Source organism: Ictalurus furcatus, chromosome 1, assembly GCF_023375685.1.
Source record: "Ictalurus furcatus strain D&B chromosome 1, Billie_1.0, whole genome shotgun sequence".
NCBI lineage: Eukaryota > Metazoa > Chordata > Actinopteri > Siluriformes > Ictaluridae > Ictalurus > Ictalurus furcatus.
In genome coordinates, this window is record NC_071255.1 from 8,564,029 (window position 1) to 8,579,430 (window position 15,402).

The 15,402-nt window shown below is 38.1% G+C and overlaps 2 protein-coding genes across 2 annotated transcripts; one reads left to right on the forward strand and one right to left on the reverse strand.

Moving 5' to 3' along the window:
• Positions 1 to 4,398: 4,398 nt before the first annotated feature.
• gtpbp10 (GTP-binding protein 10 (putative)) lies at positions 4,399 to 13,604 on the reverse strand. The gene is made up of 10 exons (XM_053623323.1): positions 13,424 to 13,604; positions 10,249 to 10,442; positions 9,601 to 9,692; positions 8,679 to 8,823; positions 8,287 to 8,360; positions 6,658 to 6,710; positions 5,906 to 6,013; positions 5,724 to 5,801; positions 5,167 to 5,290; positions 4,399 to 4,841 (listed from the first exon to the last, which is right to left on the reverse strand). Exons 1-10 carry the CDS (start codon positions 13,454 to 13,456, stop codon positions 4,585 to 4,587), a joined length of 1,158 nt encoding a protein of 385 aa, XP_053479298.1. The 5' UTR covers positions 13,457 to 13,604; the 3' UTR covers positions 4,399 to 4,584.
• Positions 13,605 to 14,577: 973 nt separating this feature from the next.
• LOC128606844 (protein FAM237B-like) lies at positions 14,578 to 15,305 on the forward strand. The gene has a single exon (XM_053623332.1). It carries the CDS (start codon positions 14,822 to 14,824, stop codon positions 15,242 to 15,244), a length of 423 nt encoding a protein of 140 aa, XP_053479307.1. The 5' UTR covers positions 14,578 to 14,821; the 3' UTR covers positions 15,245 to 15,305.
• Positions 15,306 to 15,402: the final 97 nt, after the last annotated feature.

A 15,402-nucleotide genomic window follows, 5' to 3' on the forward strand; every position in this document is an offset into this window, starting at 1 on the left:
TATACCAGGCACATCAGACATTAAGTTTCTTGGGTGTGTGAGAGACTTATTTTTTGTGTCAAACCACTCAATGTTCAAAATATTATACTTGAAATACTAACAATAATATATTGTCATACTATTGGAATGTTTTGGTCATATAGTTATGTTACATAATGCAGATCCTGTCCCCTGTGACCCACCAGTTAGGCCTTCATTGGACTATGCTTATGATATGCTTTTTACACACTTTACTTTAACAAAATACTTTTCCTCATGCTTATATAGTGAGAACAAAGCTTTCGTTGTATCTGTAAGTCATTATAAAAAAATTTGCTGCCAATATTTTTAATTGGATGGACTTTCTGTCCCATAGATTGATAGTCTATCAGTCTACATGTGTCTGATCATTACTGGAAACTTCATTCATCCCCACCCAACTTTAATCACAAAGACAACGTGGAGGTTCAGAGTCCACTGACAACTCACGATGTGCATGTGAGAGTTTCTCTGAAGTCTGAATCACATTGAGACAAACAGGCAGTCTCGATATACACCATGTAAAAAAAAACAGACAATAAATAACTTATCACACCTACGAACCGTTCCATGATAAAGAAACTGCAAATGTTTTTTCAATCTTTATTCTATCTTTTATTCTTGTAAATACTTGAAACAGATATTAAACCTTTTTAAGTTGTGTTTTAAAAAAATGAAAACACATTTGTATTTAGTATCGGTAGCTTTAATATGTTTTTTTACTCCTCTCCACAAAGTTAGTCTAATGAATATTTAATTACTACATATGGGAAACTAGTACTGCCTTTCTGTCCATGTTTTTTTTTTTTTTTTTTTTTTTTAAAGATTCTAACAATGTTAATGTAATTAACAAGATGAAGATACATTTGGTTGAGGTAATTGCTAATAATATAGACGACAACATGTGTACTCTTTGAAAATTTAGAATGCTTAAGGTTTCCTCTGTACCCTGTCCTTCAGGGCGAATGCGAAAAGGTTTTGCCTAGATCTCTACAATAGAGTGTTTCTCTATCAGAAAGGACTCCAAGTAGACCCTTTTAGGAGGATATAGGAACCCTTAATTATCAAAAGAAGCCTTGAAGAACAATATTTTTCTAGGTGTGTAGTGTCTCATTGCTGGTGGTGATACAAAGCTGACACTGATAATGTTTATGAGCAAAACAGCAGTTAATGTTGGTCTTAATATTCATGTCTCTTCCCAGACAACTTGTGTGTTTATCTGGCAAAAGAATAAAGAATGGTGGACACATGCAGACAGATGACTTTTTATCTGCTAACTCTTGATGGAGCTGAGTTGTCTTCTTGTTGTGGTAGACTTGTGTGTTATTGTGACAATTCCATAAGCAAAGACTTCTGAGAAACCATGTAAGTGGCATATATTTGGTGTTTTGGATTTGGAACTTTGGTTGAATTTAAAACAAAGCATTGAATATAAGGTTAAAGTACAGGCTGTCACCTTTGTACAGTGACATAAAATTGTGCTTCTTATGGACTTCATAGTGGAATAACGTGACCGTACATAAATGCACCAATAAAAGATCTAAAAGATGTAACTACTAAAACTACTGAAATCTAAAGAACACGGTCAGCCTGTCATAAGCGGTATATATAAATATCTCTGTAATTAAATTAATAATGATGCATACATCTAAAAGTATTATTTTACAAGACTTTTGTAATCATTATTTCTCTTTTTATGAATGTACTTGAACATGAATATTACTCAAATCCGGTACTGTGTAAGGACATGAAAGAGTCCAAGAAAAACTGTCCAAAAGGGAAATTTTAAGTCCACCATGGGTTCTGCAAATAAAGTAATTGATGACTTAGATGAGATGCAAACAGAATAGAGAGCCAGCAATCTTTGGAAAACCCATGATGATAAAGCAGTTCAGCAGTCTAAGTAGTTCAGATGAAGAGATCATTAGCACTGGGTATATTAGTACTACTCATGAGCCGAAATGCAGTGTAGGCACTGATAGTAATTCTTCCAAACACAAAATATATGTGCTCTACTAGACCAATAGTACAAATATAAGGCTGCCTGTAGTGCTAGTATTCAAGGGTTGCTGGTTGTACATATGGTGTTAACACATAGTTCTAGCCATAGCCACTGTCACCAGGCAAAATCTCATCAAGACCTCCAAACTGAGCACACAGAGATTATTATAAGAAATCATGAGTTGCAACTCATGTGATGAAGTTAAACCTACCTCTTTGAAGGTTTTATTTAAACTCTCATTTAATTCTAGAATAACATTAATCTTTGATTTGGAAATTAGATCTAGATTATGCTAAATCTATGATATTTTATTTAGGACTATATGCTATTTAGGAAGTGATTTAGAGTTAGTCTAGTTTAAAAGGGCACTTTAGTCTTCGACTAGACTTAATCCCTCTTCAGAAAACTGCCCATGGATTAATAAAGCTGTGGACGTGATGGAAGGGGAGTTGCTTGCTTCTGTGTCTTTCTTTCAGTTCTGAGATTTGAATCATTATGGCAATGAATCCCAACCTAAATCTCTTTTATATGCTTTTAAATATTAAGAACTGTTTTGAAACCTAACAGCAGAAAGCTGTTGGGTTGAGTGATTAGATCTAGTAGCCCCATCTTACTGTGGGAATCCGGTACTACAGGTGAATATATTCTCTTTATTTCAAGTGTCAATCACATTTTAGGTAATGGGCCATGTTACATTTTGTACAATGTCAAGTGGACTGGACAAAAAAAAAAAAAAAAAAAAAAAAAAAAAAGACTAATAACACATCAACAGCTCATTTGAAAGTTTTAATTTATCAGCATTTATCTAACAGATAATAAACAGATTAACAAACTATAATTCATTAGTATAAAATTATATATATATATATATATATATATATATATAGCAAAAAAAGAAACTCTCACATTCTCTCACATTCGTGTGAATATTTGTATTAAACTAAACATTCAATAACCAAGACATAAACTGAACAAGTTTCACAGACATTTGATGAAGAGAAATGGAATAATGTGTCCCTGAACAAAGGGACAAAGGGTCAATATTAGAAGTAACAGTCAGTATGTGGTGTGTTCACCAGCTGCGTTAAGTACTACAGCACATCTCATCCTCATGGACTGCACCAGATTTGTCAGTTCTTGCTGTGAGATGTTACTCCACTCTTCCACCAAGGCATTTGCAAGTTCTTGATCACATCTGGGGGGACACATGGTTACACGTTGTTTGCCACTCTCAGGACGATCAGCTGTCCTTCCTGTCTCCCTGTAGCACTGTCTTAGGCATCTTACATTACAGACATTGAATTTTACTGCTCTGGCCATACCTGCAGTCCTCATGCCTCCCTGCAGCAGGCCTATGGCAGGTTCATGCAGATGACTGGCACCCTAGGCATCTTTCTTCTGGGGTTTTTCAGAGGCAGTAGAAAGGTCTCTTTAGTGTCCTAAGTTATTGTAACTGTGACTTTAATTGCCTACTGCCTGTAAACTATTCGTGTCATAAGGACTTTTCCACAGTGGCATGCGCAATAATTGTTTATGGTTCACTGAACAAGCATGGACAACATTTTTTAAACCCTTTCCAATAAAGATTTGAAAAGCTTATTTGGATTTAACAAAATTATCTTTGAAATACAGTCTCCTGAAAAAGGGACGTTTCTATTGTGCTGTTGCCACATGATTAACTGAGCAGATAACTATCAATATGCATAATTGTTCCTAATAAAGTGCCCAGTGAGTGTATTGTCCCACTTAAGTCCATTTCAGGTCCAAGCTGTTACAATATAAAATGTGGAAAGGTCCAAAGGGGAAACTGTGCATAGGTGTACATAGGTGTCACTTAGGAAAATTGTTTGCAAGCAAGCAATATGTTGACATTTATATTACAACCTATAACACATAAAAAGTACACTTCACTGTTAATAGAAGTGTTTCCTTGGATTGCTCTACAGTAAACCTGCCCTGCACAGTTTTTACAATTTTCATGTGTACACCAAATCAAATTCAGTTCAGCTTATTACTGAGTTTTCAAACCAGTGTGTTGAATGCAGAGAAGATACTAAAATGTAGTATTTAAATTTTAATGAGTAGTAGGACAAGGGTTTTGGATCAATATCCTAAAAAGCATGAGAAATGTTAGTGCATAACTACCAAATAGCTGTCAAGTGGTTTCGATATCAGTTTCACTGTGGAGTAAGTAGACAGCTGTCTGGAAAAACCAAAAGGTCTTCAGAACAGGCTAAAAAGACAAGCTGCACCACAATTTCTGCACCACAGAAAATACATTCAAGTGTGAAACAAATAAGTAATGTTTTATTTACAATACTTATGTTATATCAAGGCATAACAGTAAAAAAAAATATTAAAGCCATAAATATTTTTTCCTCTCTTCATTCCAACCATTAAATATATCTCACAAAGCCAGCAGCTCTGAGAAGAGACTCCAGAAGGTGGACACAAGGTCATTTCATTCCAGTGCAGCACTGCTGAACAAACTTGGGGGATTATAGTTCCAGTGAACTGGTGACAATGTGGTGGCAATAATAACCATTATGTTCCATCTCATAAGTTCAGTTCCAGTTTATGGGCTCTGAGCGAGGCTGGCCCCAAGTGGGCTTGGAAACAACAGGAATCTCCCGTCTCAGCTCCTGAAGCTTCTCTATACGGTGTCTCTCTGATTCTATGGCTTCTTGCTCTTCCAGCGACTCACGGATGACAGCTTTAAGGTGGGGCAGGCCGAGGCCAGTCAGGGCAGAAACAGGAACGGTGTGTTTAAAATTGAGGAAGCTCTTGGGTATCATGTCCTCAGGCAGGAGGTGACTGAACTCTGAATGATGTACAAGAGAGCAGAGAGGTAAGAAAACCACACTATTTGAACTTAACAGTTTAAAAGTTTTAAAGGCTCTCTATGTCTCAATGATCTCTGAGAAAACAGTGTGCCATTTTATTGTCTTACAAATCAATGACCAGAGTCATATTCTCAGCGGTATCTGACTCGGTAATTAAATCTAAAACCAGTTGTGTTCACTTCAATAGCATGCCAACTATATGGTTCTTAAACACCTAACCTAAGCACCACCAAAGAATGGAGAACCTACATCCTGTTTTCACAATTCTGAATCACTTGGGTGAAGCTGTAACGGCATTCTTACCCTCCTGATCCTTGAGTTGGGTCTCCAGCTCTCTGAGCTTCTCCTCAGCCTCAGGCAGGTCCATCTTATTAACCACCAGGATGGCGGGCTTGGACAGCAGCTCTTCTTTATACAACTCCAGTTCCTGACATGGAAGTCAAAATCCAGGCTGAAGTTAGCAGATGAAATTCACATGCTCACAGGTGACAGTGATTAAAACCTTTGGTGAATGATATCTGAAGTTTGATAACCATAATGATATAAAATATGCAACAAAAAAAAAAAGAATATAAATGGGAACGCATGTACTTAAGTGTAGACTTAAGATTTCTACACAGTTAGGTAAAAGACCAGATGGCTAGTGAAATACATGGCTTCAAATTTGTAAATAAATATAATTCCGTAGAGGATAAAGTTAAAAATATTAACTGTGGATCAAAGAACAAAGAGCTATTTTCACTATTACTGTGTATACATTTTTTAAATAATAACGCTCTTATTTTCTGAATATAACATAGCACTCTCGCAAGGAAAAAGCTTTTATTATTATTATTATTATTATCATCACTAGGAAATACCTTAGTGAGTAGCTGCACTGCTTCAAATGCAGATCGAAATGGTGTTTTACTGGCCAGCTGAAACCCACAGACATCAACCTAAGAAATCAGAGACAAAAGATTTATATTGGTATATGGGCTCATTATAAATCAACAGTGATGTCACTGATGTCAACAAGCCTTTTTTAAATATTACCACACACCACAAACATGAGCTGTTTGGTTCTTTCCACATGTTTTAGGAACTTGTGTCCCATGCCTCGGTTTACGTGAGCACCTTCGATCAAGCCGGGCAAATCTGCCACTGACACCTATAACAATCCACAACAACAAGGCTGCTCACACAGAAGTTCAGACATGCTAAAGGACCAAGTAAGGTGATGGTATCATCCATGCAGAATTGAAAGCTAATTTTATGGGTGTAAAGTGCATGTGCGAGAGGATCAATAGGGAGAATAATAGAGGACCTAAAACAGAGCCTTGTGGGACACCATACTGCACATAGCATCTGAAAAAATATTCATTATGCTAGCAAACTGATAACAGTGTTAATTAAGACACCAAGCTAAATTTGTCTCAGACCATTAAAATATCATGGTCAATAGTAACAGCTTTACAGTATGGTGGCCTCTTTACATGTGTCTATAGGCATGTAATCATGATTTTTTTATATAGTTTATAACTGTAACCAAGAGAATGTGAAGAAAATCACACCATAGTATTAAGATGACTGTGCAATATAATTAAAATGCACCAATTAGAGCTGTTCAGACCCAATTTATTTGAAATGATCATCAACGAACGATCAGCACGTTGTTGATGATCGTTTGAAATAAAATGGGTAAACGATGAAGCCTCTTGTTTTCTTTTCATTTTTTGGCAAACTCTAAAAAAAAAAATTTTAAAAACTCTTTTTTTCATTTTGCGGATATTATGTACTAAAGAAGCTGTTTACCTGCTTATGGTCCTCATACATCACCTTGCCAATCTCAGGTCTCAGAGTTGTGACTGTAAGAAAACATAAACGTGAAAGCGTTAATATGCTAACTGAAAACAAAGGCAAGAGAAAACTAATTAAAACATTAATTTTGATAATGATACATGACATAACGTATAAAGACAGTAGAAACATATCTGCATGACCTGAAAAAAAGCTAATGTGTGACATTACACTCTGTTACCTGCAAGTTTAAAACATGTTAGTTATTTTAATCAGTAAATTGCCAAATTAAAACCAAAGTCACGAATGATGACTAAGCCTCTACAGTGTGTCTGAAAAGTTAGTAATTATTGAGAGTAAAACAGCAGTAAGCTTCAATTACTGCATTAAAGGGTCATGAAACCTCCCTCTTTCAGCTCAAGTCTATCTCTCAATGTTTTTGAAAAATGCAGTTTAAATGGACGTGGATGGCTGTGTGAAGAAGGGAGGGGGAAGGGGCATGGCAGGGAAAGGCAGGAAAGGAAGAGGGGGGAAGCCTTCTGAACACTCAAAAAAAGATGGATAGTGACAAAGTGTGCACATGAGGAAGAGGACTTCTCTCCTCCTGAATCCCCAGGGCTAAGTGGAGACACAATAGATAGCAGTGCAGGTCCTCTGCCCTGTCTATTTAAACCATTAGCCCTTGGCGTGACTATGGAGGAAAACAAAACAAAACCAGAGGCAGCGTGGATGGGAGGAGTGTCGGAATGGTAGTTAGCTAATAGGCTCAAGCTTTTCACGAATAAAAAGGCGAAGGTTATTTGAAGGGATAGAAAAGTCCTCGGGATTGAGTACTGCATCATTGTGTAGACACAGACTGCTTTCATGAGCAAGTCTGAAGTCCACCTTTCTCCAATTCTCATAGCTCTCCAGAGACAACACACTCGAACTCTTACACCACTGAAACAAACACTTGCAACCCATTTGAACGCCTCTCTCATCTACTACATCTGTAGGAAAGCACCACGTGCTGTCATGAATAATTAAGAGACAGCATCTTCTCATAGGATAAGAACATGCAGGCTCATGAATAATTATGAAACTCCGACACGTCATCGAAGTACTATAGTGCATTGCCAGGTGACGTGTAACAGGACGAGATTTTGAACCAGGAAGATGAAAATATCTGAAAAAAGCTCAAACTTAACCAGTTTTCTCCTACAATTAAAATTAACAGATGCTAAGATTGTCTTTTATGATGTGCCATAAGAACGCCTAAATGTAGTTCAGTGTTTCATGGCACTTTAATGTAAATATTTGTCAGTCATCACATTAATGATGGGCTTGACTAAATGACTTAATGATTGATATCAGTTTTATTTAAGCCCAGATAGTTTTAAGTACTATTTTTCACCATGTGCATGTCCCTAATTCACATGACCATTTGTTGCATCAGTGAATGAGCCACACAAACTTTCATGCATTCTAGTCACAAACTACAATTCAGCAGCCATAAGGAAAAACAATCTATTAGCATTAAAGCACACTACTTGCCACATAAACAACAGAAATAAATCAGTAGTAGCGTTACTGGTTTTCCTCCTAATGGCTTTTTCAGAAAGCTTGTTCCCAAAAATAACTATTCATCTGGTGGTCAATACTCACATGGGTAGCTGGCAACCTGAGGTGTGGCGTGTGACAGGGCTGTCAGTAAAGAGGATTTACCCGCGTTAGGAAACCTTTAAAAATAAATAAATAAATAAATATAGGTTTATTACAAAATAACATTTTTAGCAGATGGACTGCTTTTATTGCTCTAGATTTACTGGACAAATAACCCACAAAAAACACATACTTACAATTTTAAAATGAATATAAACTTGATTTCTTACTGAGTATACCAATATAAATATAATGGTCCTTAAATATTACTCATTAGAACAGGGGTCGGGAACCTTTTTTCATCAAAGAGCCATTTTTTCATTTTTGAAAGTCAGAACATAAGCTACACTGCTGATTGGTAATATGATATTTATGTGATATGTAGTTCCACTCACCCCACAAGACCCAGATCTGCAATGAGCCGGAGATCCAGACGGATGTGCTGGGTCTGTCCTTTACTGGGTAGAAACCCAGACTGAAGAGTTCCGCCGTGACCACCTCTGGCTACTATAACCCTTTCTCCTTCATGGTTCAACTCTCCTGTAGAAAGAAGCAAGACCAAAGGTCTCAAATTTAAAAGCAGGAGGATGACAAAAAAATTTTTTTTTCAATCCTCATTTTCAAACGAGTACCCCTGCTCTAACAAACTCATTTGGCATCTCATGAACAGCTTTTGGTATGCTGTGAAGGCTTGTAAATCTTCTAGGTGACATTGTAAGTCTCGCAGTAGTATGCCTGGGCAACTGATGGTTAATACTTAACACGGGTCAACATTTGCTTGAGCGGCTTCATCAGTTCAACTTTGCTAATAATAAAATTAAGATGATGTGGTTACCAAAAATTTAGCCTTCATTTTTTGTCTTTAAAGAGAGGGGGGCGGTCAAGTGTAATATAACGTAACATAAAATGAACATAAGAAAAGAATAATACAGTCATATATACATGAGAAGATGCAAAAATATGAATTGAACTCTAATAGGAGTCTAGGATATCGCCAACTGCATGAACAGTTCATCACGGCAAAATTTGTCTTATTTCAACAACATGGCTTCTGGCCTCATTACTCTTCAGCATGTAAAATAGCACTTGATCCAGCACATCCTACTTTTTGCATGATGAACTTCGGCAATGGGGAAAACAGCACATCAGCTGTTAAGAGTTACACTGAGTGACTGGACAGGACACAAAAATAATTATTTTTTATATTGTGCACATAAGGTAATGCAGATACAGGACACTAAACCTAGAGCATGAAATGGTAAAGTCACAGGAATGTAGGATATTTTTATCATGATGTTAATGCACTAATGATGTTACCTAAAGCTCTCCCATCATCTGCGGTCACACAGATTCCAACGGGAGCAGAGATTTCCACATCCCCCCCTTTTGCTCCTTTCAGTGCACGGATACTGAAAAACAGGACAAAGATGCACATTACTGGCACAACACACTGTTATTTTAAGCACTGAAATAAAAAAAAATTAATTAAGATTAAATAATAATCTGTTCAACTACAACTTAAATTTAGTGATATATTTAATCAAGAGTAATCACACATACTTTTTATTCCCTTCATAAGGTTAAATTAAGCAAAGCTGCCCAGAAATTAAAATCCAGCTAGGCCAAATAACACCACACCACTTGACCAAATGTTTGCATGTACAATGTAATTCTGGGGATCACAGTCAAATTAACAGTAAACACTCAACAGAAACAGGCATAGATAAACCTAAAAAAAAAAAATCAGTATTTTTTGTGCTGTGTGTTTAATCAGATAACATGTACCAGTACATTCTATGCCAGACTTACATAATCAATAGACCTGTTTACCTTTGTGCTCATGAACTGACAAATCCCTAACATGATGTAAGGTATTACAAACAAACAAACAAAGTCATAGACCAATGGTACACCAAAAAGTGCGTCACAGTTTAATATGGGGTACATGTGACTTGACATACACACCTGCTGTTGTGGCCCACACCAGCAACGAAGCGCTTATGTGGATATTTGTCTTTGATACGTTTCAGGGTAAGGTCTTTTTTAGCCACCACCCAAACGTCTCCTCCATTTCCACCTTGTCCACCCATTCGGGGTAAGCCCATGCCACCGCTCCCACCCCTTACATACAGCCGCAGGTTATCCACAAAGTTCCCGTACTGTAATCAGAGTAAGAAACAAACAATGTCATGTTATTTGCTGTAGCATTTCATTTGATTAATTCTTTAAAATGAATGTGTTTTGGTCCCAGAAGGCAGATTCCAGCATGGTTTGGGGACTTATGTGCTCCAACACAACTACAAAGTCTACTAATTAATAGGTGAGGTAAACTAGGTGTCTCTAAGCATAAAAACCATCAAAACTCTGGTGGACATTGGCCCTCCAGGACTGGAATTGAGGGCACATGACCTGAAACCAATGAGCATTAGAGACAAATGCAAGCATCATTGTAAGCTCCTAAGAAGGACAACCACTTAAACAAATGATGACCAAGTCGATTGCTGGTTTTAATGCTAATGTAACTGATTATTATTTAGGTCTTTGAAGGTAAACCAGTATAAGGGGACATGACAACAGGAATTCCAAGGAATGTATATTGCAAATGTCATGGTACACCTTAAATATGATACAAGATGAATTAATAAACAGGCTAGTCATTTCAAAAACAAACAGGATTTAATGTCCTAATAAACCATTACATAGTGGTTCAATGACATCTCATTAAAAATATATTCTTCAGTAAATGTTTGCATTGGCACGCTATCTCTTCGAAAATGTGATGACTAATCTAACTATGCACTTTCAAGCGTAAAAAAAAAAAGCTTTGAAAATACAACAGCTAATGGATAAATCAGACATACTATGGCCCCTTTTGTAACTAAAGCCCCCCAAGCCACCCCTATCATGTGGCATGCCCCCACATTTTGTACTTTTTTAATTACTTTTCATAACTTTTATGATTTAAAAAAAAAAAACAACACTTTTATGACTTTAATAAAACTATATAACGGACAGGTATGGAACATGAATTAACAAAAATGTTTCTGAACACTATAACTACTTTGAACAAGAGAACTAAACTGTATTAATGTGTAATATATTACATGTAAAACGTTGCATGTCATTCGTCTTGCGTTAAAAACATTCGCTTACGAATTATGTGAATTGGGACGAAGGGCGCGTCTCGTTATCCATGACATTCATTAAATAGATCAGCGGGACACCTACGCTTGCTTCTTTTTTCATTCACGTCTATATCAGCTACCGTGCGATCAATGGATCTGCTGCTCCGGCTCTCAGCTCCTCACTGAACAGAGCAGGCACAGACAGAGGTGTGAGTGCAGTGGGAAAGCAAAAACTCGTGCTTGCAGGACAGTACTGGTGACATTTGGAAAGTTTCTACGGTTTGTCCAAAAAGTCACTAGGCACTTTTGTTTAAGTCGATAAAGGGGTCTGAAAAGTCGCTAATTGGCTACACTGGTCTGCACTGACTGCTACATAAAAGGCAGCTAAACTCTGCCTCTCCCCAGCAAAAGGAAAATACAGAGGGAGAGAGAGCGCTGGGTTTTTCATTTATGCACATTCTATTTGAAAAGCAATAAAATACAGAGTCCCCAAATAATGCGCTGTCTGTGTTTTTTTCTTGAAAAAAATTTGCGCCCCCCTTCCAATCTCTCCACACCCCCTGGTTGAGAATGACTGAATAGAAATACACTACAGAATGTGTAGTACAGGTCTGGGGACACCTGGACATAACATTCATAAGTGCTTTCTGATCATCCCATTCCAGATTTAGTCCCTCCTCTGTTATAAAAACCCCCACTCTTCTGGGAAGGCTTCCCACTAGATTTTGGAGTATAGCTGTGGGGATTTGCAAATTCAGCCTCAAGAGCATCAGTAAGGTCAGACACTGATGCTAGGTGAAAGGCCCTGAGATACAGTCAGTGTTCCAGTTCATCCCAAAGGTTTTCAGTGGGGTTGAAGTCAGGGCTCTGTGCAGACCAAGTTCTTCCACACTAACTTTGGCAAATCATGTCTTCATGGCACGTGCTTTTGTTAACATGATCATTATTATGATGAAACATGTTTAGCCCCTTAGTTCCACATAGAAAGGCATCCTATACAACTGTGTGCTTCCAACTTTGAGGCCCCTGTGATAGTCAGGTCAGGTGTCCACAAACCTTTCACCATATAGTGCAAGTCAAAAATGAGGCGTAGAGGGGTAGAGATTCTGCCTCACATATCCATGGTACTTGGTTCAATCGTGAGCTCAGGTTACTGTCCGTTTTAAGTTTTGCCTGTTCTCCCCATGTCCACATGGATTTCCTCCCATTTCCCACAAACATTCCACTTCACTAACCTAGATTGTGCATAGATATAAACGAGTGTGCAAAGGTGTGTATGTCCTAACCCTGACCAGGATAAAGCAGTTACTTTAGATTAACGAACGACTCTCTATTAAACATACACTGCACCAATACATTGCATGTCTATAAGGTAGAGCATTTTCAAGTGAAGCTTTTTGTCTAAACCTTTTTGTTGTTTTCCTGTAATGATGTAATCGATGATGTCATTTGGCCATATTATGGACTGCTTTGACCCATACTCTATACAAGACCACTGCATCTCAAAGCCCCATGCACAGGCCTTTTAAAGCACACTAATCATTTGGATCTTACAGACATGGTTATATCAACTACTTATAAAAGAAACATAACTTAAGTGCAACTAATAGCTTTATACACAAAAAAAAATACACCCCTGTCCACTATTATTGAAAGAAACTCCTCTCTAGGTTATGATAAGTGAAATACACTTCAAGAGTTGTTTTATTTTACATGGTTTAGATCAGATGTATATGACTTTTTAGCTTTTACTAATCTAAAGGTTGCACACGCAGTGCAAACATCTTCACATGGCAGGCTACACAGTCCAGTGTTTTGATATCATTAGTGGTCTTCAGTGGGCACTTGAAGCCTCTTACCATTAACTATATTTTTTGTAAACATAAATTGCTAGAAAGCTCCATGAGGCTACATCTCGCCATCCCTACATTACAACCAATACGTAATGTCTGTAATGTCCTCTGTAGTGCACGTTTAAATGTTATTTTGGGGAGGGACTGAACTTAGCTACTAACCTTCCGGAAACACACTCTGCTAATCCAAACCATGTTGATGTTTCTACAGGAACTACTCGACTGTCCGTTTTAACAAATTAATAATATATCTAATGGATATGGCAAAATCCTAAGTAATAACACACAACCGATCCGCTGACTTATTTACGCATGCAGCCATGTGTACGGTGAAGGAGTAGGATTCTACAACCCGGAAGTGGAAAATGTCCGGGTTTATTGTGATTGGCCCTAGAGATCTTCTCATTGGCTGAAAATAGAGTCAATTACATCTTGTTCAGCCTCTTGTAACATGTTGCCACGTCTGCTGGTTCCCCTCTTCGTGAGGGGATTTTAAACTGTTGGCAGAGGTGGATTTTGTTGAGGAGTGTGTATTTGGCATGCACAGGGTATACGACATTTTCTTGTTTATTTAATGTAATGTCTAATATCGCAGATGAAATGCAATATTATAGTCAAAAGCAGTTATTTACATGTTACTTTTGCAAATTAAGTGAATCTCACACCCTACCAATTATGTATTTTTTACCACACTTTCCACACAGTTGTTGTTGGTTGGTTTGTTTGTTTGTTTGTGAATTTCCGGTTCCAGATTCATGTGTCGATTGGCTCGTGCTGTTTTTATTATCATGAATAAAGAAGAAAAAAAAAAAGAAGAAGAAGAAGAGTTCAAGACTTAAAGAGTACTCCGAGGTTAAAATGCGGAAGTCCAATGCAAAATGTGTAAAGGGTGTCATCTGTGCCAGGGGTTCCCGAACTTTTCCCGGGCTAAAGACAGAAAATAAAAGCTGATGTGCATGCGGGCAATTTCGATGGACCAAATGCCTTTCTGCTCAGCTACTCAGCTTAATTTGCACGCCTCGGCCATTAGCTCTCCAGCAGATTACACTCAATTGCGCGCGCGCCAGTCACCCCAATGACGTTTGAATCGTGGGCGCGTGGCGCTTGAACCTCCTTCAGAAGTGTGGCAACTCGTTTATAAAGCCAATTTATTATCGCTTCTGTTGTGCTTAAGCGGGTAAACTGGGGGTTAATAGCTATAAAACTATACCAGACAACGATTTAGAATAATTTGCTAAACAGAAGAACTGTTCACTGTGGTGCTTTGCTCTTACAGATTAACCGGAATATAGGTAGGCTACTATCATTTGATTCTCTCACTGCTTTGATAGAAGTTCTAGATTAAGATTATTACACTACAGGTATGTTTCTATGTTTTCTAATATTTCTTAACAACAAAAAAAGGGGGACAGAGAAGATCCTGCAGAACAGTGGACAGGAAGAAAACTATTAATTAGTTTTTGTGGTGTTTTTTGATTGTTTGATTGTTTGTTTGTTTGTTTGTCTCCGCTTTAAAATTAACCTCATTGTGTCCACACTGTCACTTTTTAAACCAAAGCTATGAAGACTTCGACGCTGGACCGAATAACGGGATTAAGCATCAGGTGTGTGTGTGCGCTCGCGCTCGCCACAGCCTCTTGTTGCTTTGTCTCCGCTCCGAGGGCGATGCTGAGCGCTGTGTCGCCGATTGAATCCCGGAGCGCGCTTCCGGGCGGCCTAGCCGAGATCAATACCGAGTGCTGGGACGCGGCGTCGCTCGCGCTAATTGAGGCGCGGAAGATGCGCGCGGTCGACGGCGTGGCGGCGCTCTGGGACGTAATGACGCGCCTGCACGCGTCCCCGCAGCCCCGGCACCAGGAGCTATTCATGAAGCTCGCGCAGGCTTTCTGGGAGCGCTACGTGGACTGTGTGATGTCGCGCGCGCATGGACTGGGTAGGAGAAGGTCAGCTGTCTCTGGAGGAGACCGTCAACATTCATTCTGATGTCCAATGTCTGTGTTTTATGTAACTAAAAACTGGGTAAATAAATGTATTATTATTTAGACTACTTGTGTAAAAAAAAAAAAAAAAAACCGTCTGGAGATTGTATATTTTCAACATATCCCTTAGAAATCATGAGAAATCATGAGAAATGTCCACTT